The 21,947-nt window shown below is 31.0% G+C and overlaps 1 protein-coding gene across 1 annotated transcript in view; it reads right to left on the bottom strand.

The window, feature by feature from the left end:
• Window positions 1–11,942: 11,942 nt before the first annotated feature.
• Window positions 11,943–21,947, bottom strand: part of LOC127707429 (histone-lysine N-methyltransferase 2D-like) — a 48,001-nt gene continuing 37,996 nt past the window's right edge. Inside the window, exon 21 of the mRNA XM_052211945.1 lies at window positions 11,943–21,249. Within this exon, the coding sequence (XP_052067905.1) occupies window positions 21,157–21,249 (93 nt within the window). The 3' untranslated portion in view covers window positions 11,943–21,156. The remainder of the gene's footprint in view (window positions 21,250–21,947) is intronic.

The following is a 21,947-nucleotide window of genomic DNA, read 5'->3' as shown; positions in this document are numbered from 1 at the left end:
TTTTACATAGTATTCATGTTTAGATATTACCATTTGGATTCAATATTTGCATTATACTATCAAATTACAGAGAGGCGAGACATATCTCTGTGTCAACAATTTATATTAATTTAGCAGGTTATAAAATGGATGTAGGGGAAATATATGCAAAACCACTGAAACATATTACCTCTCTATTGCTGTCTCCATATACGAGGCATCGGATTTGGTATACTAATTGACGAGAAGATATGATTGAATTTTAATTATTAATATAATTTGGAAACACGTTACACGTTTACTTATATTAATCCATTTTGTAATGCAAATGACAAAATTTTATATGTTAGATACTCAAGACGAAAGTTTCTTTTCTATTGGATATCAAACTGGTTGTTAATATTTCATATATTATGGAAATGTTGTTGACGTATGATGTGAATAAACAGGCTTTAAATCTTATACGCGCTTAGCATCTTCACAAGTCTCATCGGTGACGCGTTTCCCATTCACAGAGTGTCTCTGGTCTACACATGAATCACCTTTTGCGCACCAATCAAAGTAGTTCGAAAGGCAAATCAATTTAGAAGTGAAAAAGCCAAGGTAGACCTCGGTGGCCGAGTGGTGTAGGTAGTCCACCTACTGTATCACTAGCCTGTCAACACTGAGGTTGTGGGTTCGAATCTCACACGTGGCAGATGCGCTCAACTTCAATCTTATTTGACTAGGATTGTCAGTTTTTCTGCCGAAAGTCTGTGGTTCTCTCCGGGCACTCCGCTTTCCTCCACCAATTTAAACTGACTGCCATGAAATAGCACAATAGTGCTGAAAGTGGCGTCAAACACCAATTAATCAATAAATCAATCTTCCAATTCGTAATTGATTTGCCTCTTGTACAGCGTATGGCATGTACACGAAAATAAAAGGCGAATCACTAAATAATCTTTCAATTGTTTGGTTGGTTAATTTTATTCAACGATAAAAAAACAAACCAATTGTTGATTTAAATCTGAAAGAATGTTTGTGTTTGTCCGTCTGTTTGAACATTATAACTTCAATTAAAAAAAGTTGCATTCTGCCTTTTCCGATTCAGGACATTTGTTAAATGTAAGTTTCAATTGTTTGATGTTTTGATCCTGGTATACATAACCTGGACCAAATATATGTATTTCGCTTGTTAGTAAATTTGTTGTACTAAGCAGTCACGATAACCTATAGATGAGTAATCAAACTTAATGCTTTAGCATAATCTACACGAAATGCCTAACATGAATATATTCGGACAAGTGATTATCTCAAATATCCTAGGTACTTAGTAATTAATCTCTTTTCCTATGTGATCGTCATTAGATTAAGCAAAACAATTAGAAAAAAGGTTTTTACATATCGTGTTCCTTTTTGAGAAGATGACTTCAGCGACAAATTCTTTGTAAATTTACATTGCACATCTGTTTACAAAACTAAGAATAATTTTTGAGGAGACAAACTCCCCGAGAATGAAATATCTAAGCTGAAAAAAGTACTGACCAAAAATTAAACATATTAAAACTTTCTGTGAGTCAGTATTGGGAAAAGGGCAATAGGCAATATCAAATTGGTTATAATCTAAGAAAGATTATAGTCAATATTTTTAAACAAGTCACCCAAATATATAATGCAATTGTATGCATGTACACTTTGTTAGTGAACTTTAGAATAATAATGTATGGAGGACAAGGTGAGCTTTTCATATCCATGTTGATTATGTATGACGTTTTATGAGAAAACCCCAAGATCTAAGTTTTTGAGATTTTGATAAGTTATAAGAAAACGTTAATTGAGTGGTGAATTAGATATAGAACACCAACTTTTGAAAAATATCCTCAGTTAACAGAGAAGGGGACACACGAAGACACTCTTATTTAAACAGGGTTTAAATTGCTGCTACAATGATTGCCTCGAAATTAACCTTCAATTGTTTTACTTGAATATTAAATCGTGCCTTTTGTTTATCGAGTTTTTATGAGGCAAATGAATATAACATCAAATCGGACCTTCCAAAAATAAAGCTGAGAAGAGGCTTGAATAAACGTCATTGGCTTTTAAGACATAAATTTATAATATGGCTTTGTTTGGTTTGTCATTTTTGTATAAAAGCAGACCTCTCCAAATTTTACTATGGATAGGGTAACAATAAGACAATTAACTTCTTTAGGTGTAAACTTGTAATAACATAAACGGTACCAATTTATATCAGTCTTCTGTCGGTTTTTGTCGTGCAAACTATGGATATAATGCAGGCTTGCGTTATAGTTTTATGAAATATGCTGAATTATAAATAATCAGCTAAGGGAATACACACCAATAGACGTTCATGACTGAAAATAGTGAGCACCCTATGCAAACAGAAATACGACCTTTTTGTTTAAGAACCAGGGAGAGAGAATTGTCGATGTAGAAATATCTCTAAAAATTCTATTGACGATTTGAATCAAATGATAAACAAATAAAAACATGGCCTTTCCATATCTGCCCGGTAGCCTTCACTCAACGCATACATGAAACTCGACTAGTACCTCTGGCTAATACAGGATGATTATAGGACTGATCTAAAAATAAAATATCTATTACTAGTAATCTGTATGTGAATATACAGATTAATTTTCAACATCGACAAGGTTATCAGAGCGGAATGGGTTTTTAAGCCTGAGAATGTTCGAACATCATATGGAACCGTTATTGTATCCTTGTGTTGTGATCTCTATGTATGCTGTTTGTCTTCAGTTTTATCACATATGTAGAATTGGACACATCTTTGCTTAGTAAATGGATTATGATAAACAAATGTGATAGCTATATAGTCATATTTGTTTAAGAACCATGGAGAGAGAATTGTACCATGTCGATGCAGAAATATCTCTAAAAATTCTTTTTACGAATTGAATCAATGTAATCGATCAATGTGTACCCACTTAATTTCCCATCACCCAGTTTGAAATGGATATTTAAACATTTATTTCATACTTAATTATATTGACATATTGTGAAAACCTTGAATGCAAGAGATAATAAATTATTTACTCTTGTATTACAAATATGGAGTTTAAATTGTACAAGTGATAATTAAAAAATACTAAGAGTACTTCTCGCTAAACTGGTTTGTAATCAGTTGAGATTGTATAGCTCACAATTACATCACAACTTCTTTCCTAAGTGAATTATTGGTTCCCGAGTTTTATGGAAGTAGGTTATACAGTAGATGGTTCCCGAGTGTTATAGAAGTAGGTTATACAAAAGATATATCCCTTGTACGGTAGTGATAATATGTCAAAACCAGAAAATAAAATTATTACCTCTCATACAACTGTCTCCCAACACGATGCATCGGATATAATGTACAAATTGACGAGAAGATAAAACTAAATTTGAATCCTTGATAGGATTCGGAAACAAGTTGTTTACTTATATTAATCCATTTCCTAATGTAAACAAGTAAATTTTATAAATTAAATACTTGAGGAGCATATATCTGATCTGATTTTTAGATTGCGGGTATATACTAGTATCAGATTTTTAATTACACCTTTTAAACATGGTAAAATTACATATAAACCTGAAATATTATCGTATGATATGACTAAGAAATAATATTTTTTCTTTTACGAAAGAAGTTTCCCAACATATATATTGCATATTATGAAGATATACTGATTACAGGTTACTGGAAAAGGACATGCCATTGTATTACATTTCTAGCAGATATCGTTGTTTACAGTCATCACACTAGGAAATATGATATTGTGAAAGCTAAAAAAGAGCCGTGCTTCTGTCTCATTATCTCACCGAATTGGAAGAATGATTATGTTAAAGATTAAAAAAAAAAAGATTTTGATATGATATACATATTTTTAGGTGGAAAATTATACATATTCTTTTTGTATAAAAACGATTACTTACTAAAGAAACGTTCGCTTTAATAACTATCTGGTTTTTGGTGTTGTTATCTTGCGTAACTTACCAAAAGGCGTTACTCTTGTAGCATAATTTATAGATATTTAATCCGTGTTTTTCGGTCATGTGTTAAATCAGTTACGATATTTGAAATCTTAGATAAGTCATTCTTTTTATTGCATTGACTTTTATAAATGTAATTGAGTATCTACATGTTCTATCTAAAAAAATGCAACTTCTTTGAAAAAAAGTATTATTGTATGACGTCAGAGAAGTGATGCTGCAGAAATTATTTCACATTTATTGTAAAGAAAAACAAGAAAATATTTCAGGTTTTTTTTTTCTGTGTTTCATTTTCTCACGTTTTCACGTATTTATACATCATTGGCTTTCAATATTTGGTTAGATAGTTCCTAATGAAGGTAAATCCTTAAAAGAAAATCATAGCCATCAATTTTATAAACCGTTATTAAGAAAAGAGATTCGGACGCATGAATTTTTCAAAGTGATGTTTTCATTTTTTACATGATACTGTTCAAGAAGCAAGTAGTTCAAGATGTTCAAGTAGCATGAATCGCTTTTCTGGCAAACAGATGACATTTTGATACTAATTTCCACCTTAATTTCAATCAGTTATGTTTCCTAATTTCTATATGTATCTTGCTGATCGATTTTGCTGTTTTTCTCTCAATCCTTTTCATTTTTCTAGAAAATATCCCAAAATTAAAAAAAACGGTAAACGTTATTATAAAAGACCAAATAACTTCTATTGTGATTCAATTGACGATTTTATGTTGACTCTTTTAAACTGAGGTATTAAGAGATTTTATTTTGTATAATTATCAAAACAAACATACAAAAAAGTTTTTATTTGGAAATATTCTGTATGACAACGACACGACTTAAACATGGACCACGACGACGATGATGACGACGACGACGATAAATAATAGAGAATCAAATAGTTCACCGATAACCAACTTGCAAAATATCTTGAGGCGATTCATATTTCAATGTAATGTCAAATGCGTTATAAACTAAAAAACTTATTACAGTCATTATTACTTAACAAGTAACCGAAGTATAATGCGATTGTATGTAGATACACTTTGTAATAATAATGTATGGAGGACATGGTGAGCTTTTCATAAATGTCAAATATGCATGACGTTATATGAGAAAAACTACAAAATATGCGACAAATGTTTGAAAACTTTTATAAGTTTAGATGAAGGTGAAGATGACGCTCAAACACATCAAGCGAATGGAAAAGAACTGTCATATTCCTGACTTGGTACAGATATTTCATTATGTAGAAAATGGTTTTATAGCTAGCTAAACCTCCTACTTGTATGATAGTCGCTTAAAGTTCCATTATATTGAAAACAATGTGTGAATAAAACAAACAGACATAATAGGTAAAAATGTCAAAAATAGGGGTACAGCAGTCAACATTGTTATAATCTTAATCACTATGAAACTCACACACAAATATGTCAACAAAGAAAAATAAAAAGGCATAAAGACAAAGCACATAAGCAAAAATGAAAGACAAGAATACAGAAAATTACCACAACACAACAACACATTGGCGGGATGCATAAGTACCGAGCCACGCCAAAAGGATATTACCAAAAATGGACTAAACAGTAAAGGTTAATAATTTACAAAGACAAAAAAAAAAAGAACACTTTAACACGTAATTAAGATGATAAATAACGTCAGCACCTAGAGTCTATACTTCAAGACCATCATGTTTTGAGGTCTTGGTATCTTCCGATGAACGTCTCGTTCTTTGACATAACCCTGGTTCATCAACTTTCTGCTCAGACACTTGTGACGCTTTATAAAGTCAGGATAGCAGCTGGAATCTCTCGAATACCGAATGAGTTGGGAAATGTATATCCCATATGCAGCTATAATGTTGGTATATTGCTACTAAGGTGGGGGAAATTGATAATTTTAAAATTAAAATCGTCTCGTTTGTCATAGATTCTGGTACTGAGATGACCGCTCATATTAAATTCGAGGTATAAGTCTAAAAATGAGGCGGAGGTAGCCGTATCTGTTGTTTCTTTAATTTCTAGTTATGGCAGATATATTATTGGAACCCAATCAGAAACGTTTGGATTGTTAATGGAAAGAACATCATCAATATATCTGAATGTGAAATTAAATGATCTGGCTTCTTTGAGATCTTCTTGTTTTTAACAAGTGTCTGAAAGAACTCCGAATTATATGAAAATAAGAAGAGATCGGCAAGGAGAGTAATGTAACGGGAAGTAAGATATAGAACACCGAGACTGGATAAATGTCTGCGGTTAATAGAAAAGGGGTGAAACGAAGATGCTCTTATGCAAACTGGGTTTTAACTGGTTGCTGTCATGATTACTCAGTACTTAGAAATAACAATTTAATCGATTACACGTATCAAAATATTAATTCGTACCTTTTGTTAATTAAGTTATCTTAAATAAATGGATATATAACATCAAACTGACCCGCTAATCGTAGGAACAAAATTAATAACCTTAATTTAGAGGCTAAATTTGAGCATGAATACCATGCTCGCGCAAACATGCGCGTCTCTACACATACGTTATAAGTACCATTTAGAATGCAGTATTCGATTGTTGGTCAGAGCGTTATCATAGTAAGTAAGAACGAGTTTATATTGTATGTCGCAATATGTATACACTGCGTATTAAAGTACCATTGAAATTACACTATCCGATAGATGACCAACACGTTTTCATAGTAAGTACGAAAGAGATTATATTGTTCAATAATTCATTTGACACGTGATCTAATTGATCTAGTGAAATTACAGAAGTAAACATCGTTCTATATTGCTATGAGAACGATCGTCGAAGACTACAATCGCAATCACTAACCTGTTACTTCAAAGGTTTTTATAAACATAGTATACAATGGTTTAACAAGATTGTCTCCATTTCAGACCACCATTGATCAGCTGTCACAGCTCTTATCTGTATATATTGGTTCTTGTTCAGACGTCATGGAACTTGTCATTACTTGTTAAGAATCAGAAATTCTATCTGAAAAACATTTAGTTATGCTATTTTAACGGTTTGGGTGATCAATTTACAACAGTTTACTAGTATATGATGCTATTTTATAGGGTTATTGTTGTGGAAACTCACAAGAAAGAACTCGAAAAAAAAGTCGAAGAGAAAGAAAGAATTGCAGAAAAGGAAATAAACAAGACAATAAGTAGCAGTCAAATGCTAAAGGAAAAAAAACCAAAGAAATCAAACGGGTAATAGAATGCGGATATATGGAAGAGGACATATTGAATCTCCACCACACTATTGGTCCCATCCAAAATATATTTATCAGTCTTCTTTCAGTTTTGTTCGTGCAAACCATGGGTATAATGTAGGCTATTATCGACAGCTGGCGTTGATTTAAAAGTTTAATCAAATTTGGCGAATCATAAATATCCCACTGCTAAAAACATTGTGCACCCAGTTCAAACAGAAACCAGTACAAAGAGAATTACGACTATTATATGCGATACACAGAGAGAGAATTGCATACCATGGCGATGCAAAAATACTTATATAGATATACAATAAAATGAACCTTGTATAATTTTTATGAATTGAATCTGTGTAATCGATCAATTTGTACTCATTCAAAATTTGTCTCACTCGATTTGAAGTGGGTTAGCGTCTTTTCTTATTAAAAAGTTCATTTCATTCAACATTATGTTTACAGTTTGTGAAAGCCTTGGGTGCCAGATATATTATCAAATTATCCCCTCTTGTATTATAACTGTGGGAGTTTAAATTGTATAAGTGATAAACTAATATGAAAGAATATTTTCAAATTGCAATACTTGAACCTAAACGTCTCGCTTAACTTGATGGTAATCATGTGCGCTGACAATCTAATTAAAATATATAGATCGCTGATTTTGCTAGGCTCATAAGAGTTAGTGAGTACGATAGATCTAAATTTTAATCAGATTGGTGTGATTGTATCTCTCGATTGTATATAACTTCTCTTTACTTTCCAACTGATATTATGAAAGCAAATATACACGAGAAAAACGTTCTTTCTTTCCTTTCAATTTGGTGTTTTCTGATTTTAACCGATAATATAAGTAGATGTATAAAGTATTCCACACGTTCAGAAGTTCGCTAATTTCTCCCTCCGCCATTCTTGATACAAGTTCATCTTATGAGAATTTCATCATAAATAACCGAACTGATAATATGAAAATAACACTTTATAAATTGCTGCGTCCGAAGCACTTTCCGTGGGTAACATTCAGCATGAACGCTCACCGAAATGATACCAAGGATTTATAAATATCTGGATATGTAAAGAGTTATATGACGGAAATGAGAATAAAATGCATAGCAAAACGATACCTGGCTCAATCACGTAAAAATTGGCATTTACTTGGCTGGATCTTCCTTTTCCTGGTTGAACCTGGTATGACTCTCTCCCCCCCCCCCCCCAAATCCCATTTAAATTTCTTTGATACAGATCTGTGCCCGCGGAGTTATATATCTGATATGTACCGTCCTTCGGCAAACCAATGAATATTTGACTCCTCTTGTTAATGTTAATATAAACATGTGCAAGAATACAATACAAATTAATGGGTTGATTGGTCGATTGTTGATTGTTTATCGCCCTATGGCAAATATGGCATGCACTTTATGGGCGAGATCAAGTAAAAATCAATGCAATTGGTAGATTTACTAATAGAATTAACCGGAATACAGCACATTAAATTTGGACTTACACTTGAAATGTTATATAATGGCAGAAAATTATCTTGCAACAGGATATATGCGGACCTCACAACGAGTTATTATTGCAAGGATTCTTTAATGTAAAGGTAGCTAGCGTGGTAGTCTGCCTTCACGAGTCATAGGATTTGATATAAAAATTGACACGAAGATAAAGTTTGAATCATTAATAGGATTCGGAATTTAGTTTTTAGCTTAAATTTATTCGTTGCCTAATGGAAATAAGTACATTTCAGTCATTATGTTAAATACTCAAGCTAAGAGATTATAATCAATGAATGAGACAAGAGAACTTCAATGATATAGACAATATCAGTTGACAATAATAAATAAAAAAGAAACAAATAAAGATGTGAACACACGAAAATTAAGTAATCAGATGAATTGTAAGAATCAGCGGCCAAAAACAATAGTAAAGTACCTTTTTATAAAGTGACACAAGTATGTTTGACATGACTTGTCGAACAAAGACAAATGATCATATAAGATAAAAAGTTTGCTACTGAAAATGAATGCTTGAACTGAAAAGAATATTTCAGCGTTTTCCCTTCTAGATCTGCCCCTGTCGAGTGGAAAAATAATATAATATTCAATTGTATAGTGCATCCTTTCTGAAATTAGGGTCCCTAAGAAGATTTACAAAGTAGTTAAAGAATGGGCGGTGTACCGATTTGCCTTTTGCAATCTACATTTTTCCTCGTATAAAATTAAGCAAAATTAGGAGGTTTGATAAGTGTCATTCCTTAAAAGGTAAAAATTCTTGATTCCTTTCAAAATAATGAACTAGTGGTTCTGTTAACAACTAAATAGGGTGATATATTGAACAGAATTAAGGCGACGACCATTTGATATTCAGGGAAAAGGGGGGGGGGGGGGGGGGGGTAGGATTTATTTTATGCGGATTAAATATTAATTTTACTCTGTTGATACGCATGTTTATTTATTTTCACTTTCGTAAAAAATTATTTCCTGTTTTTTGTTTCGCAGAATTTTCATTTTAATCCTGTCTTGGGCAAGTTTAGCTCTTTTTAGCTTTTACAGGCCAGTGTATTCATTTTCAAAATTCTCCTACCCCCTCCCCCACACCCCGTAAATCAAATGGATGTCCCCTAGTGTCAATTGTGATGTCACTATAACGCCATTAACACATATTGAATGTTTACCTCACTGCACCATGTGAGTACTCACAAATAGACATGTATATATAAGATGGCTGAAATGTAGCTTACCAATCAGTAAATTAAGGAATTTATTTGCAACTGATGCAATCTTTAATATTAAAAATTTCAATAAAGGGAAATAACTCAAATAAACAGTTTCTTTCATAGTAGATCTTGAATTGCTGATCATTCCATTCTGACTGTTTTTGTCTATCTATAAATGATGGTTATCAAGATATGGGCAATAACTCCTATAGGTTGTGATGGTTTCAGTCATATTAAAATGAGAAGAGAAAGGACAATAAATTCATAACACCAACTTGACAAAACACAAATCGCACTTTTATGGGTGTCTTAATCTGAAAGACAAAGCGAAGAGCATTTTGTTATAACTGGTATTGCTGATCATTTTGCTATTTACAACCCAAGTGTTGACTAGGATATATAAACATAAACATCCAACGGTTAATTCCTTGCTTAAGTGTGGTCTGTGATTGCCTTTCCGGGTATATAGTTACGCTGCCACGTAAAGTTGGAATTAGGGCGTTAAACCTGACGCCTTATGTAGGGAGAGTGCCACTCTCTCTCCACGTCAAAGAACCATTGCAACAACTCCCTTTGGGTTTGTTTGCAAGGCAAATATTTTGCCATATCCATCATAATCTCATTTCTCAGTGGCAGTCCAAATTTGTAACCTTGCATTCAGATCAACCTACATTGCAGAGCCTATCTATTGTATTAATTGTTAATGGGTTTACGTCATGGTTATGCTTCAATTATTTGTCACTTGACGTTTAGCAAGCAACAAACAATCAATAATAAACTGCATTCCATTAAATTTTGTCTTGCAACAGACAACCTACGGATCCCGAAGAGAGTTATTGCAAGGGCCAGATCATTTAATTTCAGCTTCCTCCGCCTCATTTTTAGACTTATACATCGAATTTGATATATGTAGTCATCTCAGTACCAGAATCTATGACAAACGAGACGGTTTTAATTTTGTAATTATCAATTTCCCTCACCTTAGTAGCCATATACCAACTTCATTTGCATATGGGATATATATTTTCCCAACTCATTCATCACTGCTACTCAGACTTTATAAAACGTCAACAGTGTCCGAGCAGAAAGTTGATGAACCAGGGTTATGTCAAAGAACGTCTCGTCCTTTTTCTAAAAAAGTTCATCGGAAGATACCAAGACCTTGTTGATAAATAACTTGTATAAACTTCACAAATAATACATGATGGTCTATATATGATAGACTTTAGGTACTGACGTTATTTATCATCTTAAATACGTGTTATAGTGTTCATTTATTTGTCTTTGTAAATTATTAACCTTACTTTTTAGTCTATTTTTGGTAATATCCTTTTGACGTGGCTCGGTACTTGTACAACCCGCCATTGTGGTATTGTGCTATGGTCATTTTTTGTATTCCTGTCTTTCATTTTTGCTTATGTGCTTTGTCTATATGCCATTTTGTTTTTCTTTGTTGACATATTGGTTTGTTTTTATAGTGATTAAGATTATAACACAATGTTGACTGCTGTACCCCTACTTTTGACATTTTTACCTATTATGTCTGTTTGTTTTGTTCACACATTGTTGTCAATATAATGGAATTTTCTGCGACTGTTATACAAGTGAGAGGTTTAGCTAGCTATAAAACCATGTTTAATACCCCAATTTTTACATAAGGAAAAACCTGTACCAAGTCAGGAATATGACAGTTGTTTTCCAATCGTTTTATGTTTGAGCTTTTGCTTTTGCCATTTGATAATGGACTTTTCGTTTTGAATTTTCCTTGCGAGTTCAGTATTTTTGTTATTTTACTTTTTGCTTTTGTTTTGTCAAGTTTGTGTTATGAATTTATCATCTTTTCTTTTCCATTTTTATATGACTGACACCATCACAACCTATAGGAGCTACAATACATATCCAAGTTTATATGACATAGGCAGAGGAGTTGAGGAAAAAGCTACCAATACCTAAGCCTACCTGAAATGAATTGCTCATATAGTGGTTCATATGTGTAGCTTCCTACAAATGGACACTGTCAGGGACAAAATAAACACTAATAAACATGTGATAAAATTTTATTCTGATATAATTACAATCGTCTGCTGATAGCACTATATGTTAAGATGGATAATACATGAAACTTACATGATTTTATTGTGTGAAATTTACATACAAAAAAAAAGACTAAAAAATGAATTTTACATAATTTAACATTGTGAATTTATTATACATTTACATGAAAACAACCAGAGCTGAAAAATGATGGAGTTTAGAATATTGAATGTATATTTTAGTTAAAATTCATGTTTTGAATTTCTGTTTTGTTAATGATCCTCTGACCAAGTATTAAAATTCATTATATAAATTATTCACATTATAATAGTTTACAATTAGGCAACCAGGCCTGAGTTTATTAGAAAATAAGTAAGGAAATTCAATACATTTTTTTGTACAAATATTTCTAACTTCTCCTACACACTAAATATAAAAACCTTATAAAATGTCACAGCAGAAGAAAGGAAAAAGAAGAGTCGAGACTTGAAGTTCAGAAGATATCAACTATACATGATATTACAAATTCAATTTGTTTTAATTGCAACTGACAAATACACAGTGTTTAAAAATGGTATTGAAAGTTCACTACTTAATAAAGATCAATATAAATAGATAATGAATATTGATGTAGGCCTCTTGTTTCCCCGATAAACACAGAACAAGTTGTGATTGCCCATAAGTGATGCACATGTGTTCTATTAAACCAAGTGATATAGGAGGGTTTAGACAGGGTACACAGAATAGAGAGTAAAGGGTAAAAAGATAAACAGTAGAGAAAAATAAGCCCCCCAAAAAAGAATAGAGAACAATGGGTAAAAAAAGAAAAGAGCCAAAAAAATTAAAGGATACAGACATAAAGCCCCCCCCCCCCCCCCAAAGATCCAGACCCTCATATAGATCAAAAACATCTGTTTATATTTGATGATCTGTAAAAAGATAACAAATTTTCAATGGCATTATTAAGCATAGTGTAAAACATTTCCAGTGTTGCAACTAAGTTTACCAAATTTAGTTATTCTGCTACTTAAAAAATACTATGTGTCCAACTAAATCCAGATAAAATACTTAGTGGAAAGCATTAAATTATCAAGAAGTTATAAATAAGTAAAATTTTATAAAGATGCATGAATCTTCAAAATTTTGAAGCAGAAACTTTGGTTCTGACAGCATCTTCTTTGATGACGCTATTTGTTTACACAAAAAACAACATTAAAACATGTCGAGACAATAAAAATAATGTTAAAAGATAATTGGTGATTTTTTTTTCAATAAAAAAAGTTAAATATGAATGTCTTCATTTAAGATAAAGAACATTTTGGGGTCCTTTTTGTTGTTTGAACAGATATTTTCACCTAAAAAAAAACTCTCCTGAGATAGTGGGACACACAGAAGTACAGCTGTTAAAAATGCATTTCCACATTTCAAAGTTATTCTTCTAAATAATGATTGCAAAATAATTTGTCATAGGCTGTACAATACAAAGAGGGATCTAACAACATTCATACAAAAGTTAGCTACTTTAATTTCAACAATATCTAAATACAAAATCTTTGTATAAAATTTATTGCCTTTATGTAATTCGTCAAACACTCAATTGGTTAAGTAATCAGCAATTTACAAATAGGGGATTTTTATTTAATTAAAAATCCTTGTTCGGATTTGATTTAAGGGGTGTGCCAGACAACCTCCTTCTAAATTTGACAAAAAGTGGTTAAATGTGGAATTTTTCTATATACATGTTGTATGATGGTAAAAATGACCGTGTCATTTTGATTTTACCCTCTCACCTTCTTATCAAAATAAAAAAAAATCTGGATCTGTCTGCATTGGTTAACAGATTGATGGTGAGCTTGTCAATAAAGTTAGCTACATATTACATAGAAGTTAAAACTAGCCCTTCAAAATATATTTATTTGCCTTAGAGGTAACTGTTCAAATAGTTAAATGTGAACTGTTGACAGAAAAGGTATTTTAAATGAATCCTTAGTTTGTTTCTTGCACAAATTTCAAAGTGGTGTTGATGACTTGCTCCATTAATTTTTCTGCATAATTATAAATAATTTTTTGTTCTTCAAGTTTTAAAGACCATAGTCAATCTGTTTATCTCTATTTTCTAAGGCAATGTCACCGACATGAGCTTATGATGTCATCACATTCTACTCACTCAACTCCAGTAGCTTAAGGAAAATTATCACTCAGAATTATCAAACAAAAATTTATGAAAAATAGTAGGAATGAAATATACATACTTTAAGATTATAAATCTGATTTCAAAGGAATTTTCAAGAAATTTCAAATGGTAAAACTCCTCCTAAATATGTGAAAAATATCTGTAGAACTGATGTGCTAATGAAATACATACAATGTATAATTTACAAACGGAAAAAAGTAACAAAATTTTTCACCTACATCTAGAATATGAAAATCTTTAAAACATACAACATCTATGAAATGATCTGAGAACAACTGACTAATGTTTGACACATAATAACAAATATCTAATATAAGTTGGTATAAAATATTTATAATGTAAAGATCATCTGACAGACAAATTGTACATTATTTACAAATTGAATAAACATTTCACAAATAAAACAGGATTTTGTACAACTTATATTTAATGTTAAAGTTCTTAATCATTTCTACTTAATGGTATCTACTATGGTATGTTAACTGCTAAACACTAAGGACTCATTTATAGTTCATTTTCAAATGAGGGCAAAATGTCATTCAGTGTCACAACACCCTTCTCTACTTTTACAATCAAGCAGGCCTGCTATATCTAATGATTCATAATTGCTTCTCATACTTTGAGTTCAAATTTTACTGTAAACTATCAAACAGGAGTTTGTGAAATACAAAAAATCTATTTTCAAACACTTATAAATAATCAAAACTAAAAAAAAAAAAACCATAAACATTCCAGAACAGGTTTGTTTTGAAACTACATTTTTAATATCTACTTTATAACATGTATTTCAATAATCACTTTGAAAGATGAAAGGGTAGCTTGCCTCTTTCTACAAGACAGCAGAATAAGCCAAATTCTGTAATGGCTCTCTTATTCCATCAGAACTATTTGCACAAATAGAACACAGTTCTCGTTAACATTTCATATGTTATATATACGAGATATTGAGTCTGACATACCCTGGATATTTACATGTCTCAACTTTACATCAGTCACAGGCAAAATTAAGATGAAATCACCCAACATATGTCAGACTATAAAATTTGGATAAATAAATAAATGAAATCAATGAACTATAAATGTGTCCTTAGTACTATGACATATGGAATTCTATTAAAACTGAGCAACTATATCAATCTATATGACATTAACAATAGATATTCCAGCACAAAACATTTCAAACAAACAACAGAGTACAATACTTCATATAATTATGCAATGGAATAAAACTGCAAACACATCAAATTGTCATTCCTCAGAAATAAATACTCACACAAGCATTGTACAGCAAAAAGCCTGCGCAGATCAATGTACATAATGGTGCTGTTATTGACAGGTTCTTGCCCAAATTCAGATACTTAAGGATTTTTAGGCACGTTCCCAAATCCATAGGTTAAAAGGAATATAAGGTTCTCGCTCAAATTCAGATGCTAAAGAACTATGAGTAAAAAAAAATGCCTATGTCAAAATAAAAACACCATAGCAATGACTGGATTACCTCCCTTGGATGCATTTTCAAACATCCAAAATATCTTAGTGTATGCTTTTGAAAATGTTGCCCAAAGATAATTAGTCATTTGAGAACCTAATGCATTCTGGGTAATATTTTCTAAAGTGTACACCAAAACTTTTTGATTGGTTAAAAACGTCCTAAACAATGGAAATTCTAATGCAATTTTTATGTAATAATTTTTTTCATTGGCTAAAATTTACCATCAAATCCACTGTTGAAATGTCGTAACTAAGGAATGAGCCGCCATGTTGAATTGCTTGAATCAACAAATGTTTTATAACTACAATATAATAAAAAATAAAACAACACCTACCCCAAAAATGCTGTTTTGATGTGATTTAATCCAAAATTGAATCGTAGAAATTCAGTTTGAGGGTTGTCATTTGTATGATGTCACGTTTACCCATGACGTTTATAAGCCAAAATCATTCATGAACTTTCTCAGAATTTTAATTAATTATAGATTTATAGATATTCTTCAAGTTCTAACATATTATTTCTTTTTGTAATGCATTAAAATCAGCATTACAGTACTGTAGTTGTAGAGTTGTTGTCATCAATTAGGATTTGATAGTCGCAAATATCCGTTTTACTGGCTCCACTACATGTCGCCAGTAAAAACTGCATTTGAGACCATCAAATCGCCAATTGACAACGACAACTCTTCAACTACAGCACTGTTATTCCGTAATTCAACGAATGTTGTAAGGATATTCTATTTTGGAGTAGGAACATTGAATTACCCAGTCCTTTAGATTCTGAAATGGTCAATTAAATCCTTAAAGGACAAACTAAAGACAGAGTTTGGGTTAATAGAGTGTAATTAGATGAGTAACCAGTTTTAAAACTTTTTTTAACCGAGCCTTGATTCTGTAGAAAGTGGATGAGGTATTTAAAATTAAATGGAATTTTTTACCCTATTATACATCAAAATCATTAAAATTTTCTTTTATTAAAAAAAAACGGTGACTACAATTTTAATTAGTGTTTCTTCCAAATTCTACATAAAACCATTTGTCAAAGAACTCTGCTATTAAAGCAAAACAATTGTTTCCAAGCTGTCAGGCTTTAAAAATTAAGTATGTTCTACATTTTGATCAATAATATAAAACACTTTGGTAAAGCAACAAACTATAATCTTTAATACATGTATAGAGCCTGTGTTGAAAATACCATTTCTAGTGATTCCTTAAGGAGCAGAAAAAATTCCCTGTCCAGCTTGACCAGGGGAAATAAAAATTTACACATTGGATTATTTTGGAAATATAATGCATAATGCCTTTAAATTACTTCATTTCTGTTCTTTAAATGTCTTTACGAATATAATTCATAGTTGCAATGTTCAAATTGTTTCCCATTGCTTAAAAATAAAATTCAACTTTGAATCTCATAACTTCCCTTTAGCTCTTTATTGAGCCTTAGCATTTTAGGGCCTTGAGGGAAGTCAACATCTCTAAAATTGAAATTGCTGTAAACAATTTTAGTTGCAGCACATGCTCTATAAAGTTAAAATACATGTTTTAATTATCAGATGATCAGGGATGCATTCAATATCGTAGCGGCTACATAGGGCTACATAGATTTATGACTATTGAACGTGTAGCTAGCCTAGCTGCTACATAGATATTGATAGCAGCTAGGCTAGCTACTCGTTCAATAGTCATAAATCTACGTAGCCGCTACGATATTGAACGCAACCCAGGTAAAAGCTTTAATCTTTTGTTATAAATAAAAATTCTAATATGATTATTTTTTAATCGGCTGATGTATTTCTAATATAATTCAAACTATCATTAATTTTTAAGCTTTCACTATCATTAATGGTTGCCTTAGTAGGATCATCTTTAAAAAATATAATTTATTTGTTTCATTGTGAGATACATTGGTCAGTTATCTACCTTTAACTTGGGTACATATAAAAATTATAGATAGCCTCCCTTTTGTTCACTCTTTAAAGAGAAGGTTGTTTTCCTCTTTAAGAATCAACATTTCTTTTTCACCAGAACCTGTGCTTCCTATCTTGTAACAATCTTATAACTGAGAACAGAAGCTAAATCTTCACCGTACTAAATATATTTTTAAATTATCCAAAAAATTTCAATTTTTTTTCACTGCGATGCATAAAAATATTTTGTGATCCTTCCCTTTACAGAAAACTTTGAAAGGTAAAAGAAAAAAGTTGAAGGGTTGATATTTCAGACTAATATTAAATACTACTCAAAGATGTTTAATGGAGGAACCACTTAAGCCTCTGGTCAGGGATTGTGTTGAGCACTGAAAATTATAAAATAAGCTCAAACACACAATGTCTTACAGGGAGATAACTCAAACACACAACCTATTAAAGGGAGATAATTGACAAATAATTCTCTGGTATATATGCAAGAAATGATATTTCTTAATAAAATGAGTATCATATTTGGGATTTATAAGAAATGTACGGCCTGTTTGGACTGTAAAAAATTAAACATACATTGAAAATGTTATTTATAGAAAATCAATTTCAACTGTCTTGAGGTAGCTAAATATTTATTATGCTTCCAAACATAACATCCGACAATATAAAGTTTGCATATTATTTATAAATATGAATGTGTGAAGATGAAATGTTTTATGTAGATAATGATTGAATTAAATAATGGAATATAAATTTTACAGCTATTAAGACATTCAATGGTTAACTTGTACAAAATTTATACTAGTATATTCATATGTACACATGTACTTTATAAGTGTGGGCATGTTCGCCATGTACACAAGCATTTAAGCATGGTTATTTGCTTTAAATGTATGATATATCATAAATAAATTATTCTTGCCTAATTTTCTGACTCAGACTACAGTTATTGTTAATATTTTCTCTAGACGTAATTAAATAATATTAGTTATTAAACACCCCCTCCTAAATTCTGTTTAATATTCACTTTTACTCCAGTTCATTTGGAAAACACAGTGTAGTTCATGTTTAGATTGTTTTTGACGAACGAATGACAAAACCATCATGTTGTATTTATTTCCATTTAACAATTTTTGTTTCAATTAAATTCAAATTAAGAAAGCTACTTAATGCCATTTTTTCCCCACTAAAAATTGACAGAAAATTAAAATTTTGCAAAAGAATTTGTTAAATCTCTTATTTTTTTCTTTTCTTTATCAAACAATTATTAAAAATTTGCCTATTTTAGTTTAAATTGATTTGAATATTTTGTTTTTGCTTTAGGGATATTCCATTAAAATTCATGTGGGAGGAGAAGAAAGAATTTCAAAAATCCATCAACATGCAATCTACTTTCTTTTTAGTAAATTTGCTTACATCATATGGAAATTTAACATACTAGGAGGTGTTTAACGACCTTGACTACCCATGAGTATCTCGCATGGTCGGTAAAAATGTTTTTCTCACTTAAACAGACCCAACAACCCATGCCTTTCTTACCTTTATTTTAATGGAATAATCCCTTATCATACAGACAACGTTATATTTTGTTGATTCATTTATAATGCAACAGTACAACCTACAGAAACTGATATGAAAACACTCACTCAATATAAGTTCAAAGTTCAAACCACAAAATATATAAAGAAATATCTAAACAATAATTATCTGATTAATATGTTCACAAACAATCTTTAATTGCACAAATATGTAAAACAAATACATCATTTTAAAAAATCCCTAACTATTTACGCAGTAAGTTTGGAGCAATTCTGATTTACACATCAAAAACAAAACTGACAATAAAGAGAACATTGAAGGAAAGAAAAACAAAGAAATCTTTCTAAAAAGGCTTTTTTAAAGCACTCATATTTAGCCTAAATTATTGAGGAATGGGCAGAAAATTCTGTGATAAATGTCTGGCTATGATATTCCACAATCCACACATTATTCCGTCTAAAATATAAAGAAGTGAAAACTGCATATTTGAAAATAATATCAATTCACTATTTCAACCACCGGCCATTATCTTATTCCAAACACTCACACAGCAATCAGATAAAAAAGAAAAACCTACAAAAATAACCATTCTAATCTAAAATTCAATAATTATGGAAAATTTGTGACATGGAAATTTTCTCTGTTTTGGATGAAACTGAATGTCATTTGAGGTGGATTTCAACATGAACATCTTCAACCAACACATTTTATTCTGTACCTTGAGAAAGGTTGATGTCATCTCATTCTATGAGATCCTCGCTATATATACATGATATAATTCATGCACTTTGTACAAATTTCATGAATGGATTAATGTTCAATGAACCATGGAATCTAGGTCAAAAATGCCTCTTCTGTTTCTACTGATATAACTACAATGATGGGGTAAATTCAAATGAATACTAATGCTGTAATGTGATTTACATCTGAGTCGATGGAAAATATGACATTATTGCTATCTATTTGTCTGTAAGTATAAGGTCGTAAATTTTACAAGTAAAACCTGAAGAACTGATAGTTCGCAATTTCCTCGAACCATTTTTAAAACCAGATTTTATACTCAACCAGAAATTTTAAATTAATGAAATCATTTGTAAGATTGAACAACTAAACAAATCTAATGACTAGCTTGACCTTAATGTTTTTCAGCTGTATTTTTTTTTATATATCTGTAAACCCCCCAAATCAATTTTGGCAATAGTGAAGAAAAAAAAAACAGAAAAAATTCCTTTTCTTTCTCCAATATATTTTGTGCATTTACTATATCTTTTTAGCACTTTAATATAAAATGGTACAGTGATATTTGTATTTCTCTCAAAAGAAAAGAAAAAAGTTAAATTAAAAAATTATTTTTTAAAAAGTTTAAGGTTATCATCATTTTTTTTTCTAGTTGTCTATCATCTTTTATGTAATTAACTATGTAAAAAAGAAATTTCAATACTGCATGTGTCATACATGCATGGTCAATATATTTATCTATCATTTCAATAAATAGAAGAACCGTTGTCTGTTTTATGGAAAACTATACAATATTCTAGAAATACCAAAATCTACGAGACTATTAGCAGCAAACAGTCAGTTGTGAAAGTAAAATGCATAGACACAAAGTTTGTGGCAGTCCTTCTCTTACAGGAGTATAAAAAAACATGCCCTTATTTCAGTTTTTCCTTTCCTTCTACATATATTTATCAAGAAGACATTATATTATAAAACTAACAATTGACATATAAATCCAATTTTAGGTTTTTTCCTTCATTCTACAAATTCATATAAAAGTATTTCATATAAATATATTTGTCAAAATTCATTATTTCTTAACACTCTATTCTTTCTGAACTCTCTGTTGTTTGCATTCCAGATTTCCTGACATTTCGAGGACCTGTTTCTCTCTTTTCTGGTTATTTTCCTTCATTCTCATCTTCTGTCAATAGTTGTCACTGACACCAATATTTGTTCTGTGAAGTAACACTTTATCTTATAAATTAACTATTTGAACAATTTCTCTAGATAATTCACATAAATACTTGAAAGTTGTCAAGACTCTTTCCATAATGCAGTTATCTACCTTTGTCAAAATTTTAGTTCATCCATTTTCGACATCGTTTAGCACCACAACAACAAGGAATTTTGTGTTGTTCATCTTCAAAGTCAAATTTATAATCATAAGTAAGCTGAAAAAAAGAAACAAAAAATCAAATGAATATTTAATAAATTTTAAAAACTTTCAGTGGATTTTTTTTGGTATATCTCTTTTAATAATGAATCCTTTAACATATTATTTAAAGTTTTGAATGCTTCTTTTGTAGTTTTATTGGGGTTTAAAAGCATTGTCTAAAGCACATATTTTATGATGCATGCAAACCCTTCAATCTGAAAATGTGCACCGTCAGAGTCCCAAACTTTAACACTTTTTATGAAAAAAGTTATATACCAATAATTACATTATAATGTTTAAACCAGGAAAGTATGTTAAGGATGTACATGTAGTTATGTCAGGTTTAGGAATTTTTGTCAGATTTCGGACTCCTTGGGTTTTTTCCTACGATACAGGATAAAATATTTTGCCCCATTTCACCCACTTTTCTTTTCATAGAAGACTTCAATAGCTTATAAAAGATAAGTACCAAAATTTAAGCTGATTCTAGATTTCTTTTCTTACTATTTGAGACCCAAATAATGCCAATGCTAAATATAAGGTAAAAGTCTGAATCAGCCTTTTCCCACCATTTTTTAATAAAATGCTCTGCAGGGCGCAGCTTGATACGACCGCAGAGGTCGAACCCTGAACATTTGGGGCAAGTATGGACACAACATTCAAGCTTGATACAGCTCTGAATTTGGATTGTGATTAAATATTTGACACAGCATA

The sequence above is a fragment of the Mytilus californianus genome, unplaced genomic scaffold, assembly GCF_021869535.1.
Source record: "Mytilus californianus isolate M0D057914Y unplaced genomic scaffold, xbMytCali1.0.p SCAF_7, whole genome shotgun sequence".
NCBI classification, from domain to species: domain Eukaryota; kingdom Metazoa; phylum Mollusca; class Bivalvia; order Mytilida; family Mytilidae; genus Mytilus; species Mytilus californianus.
Note: the sequence above shows the minus strand (reverse complement) of the source record. Positions and strands in the feature narration are given on the sequence as shown.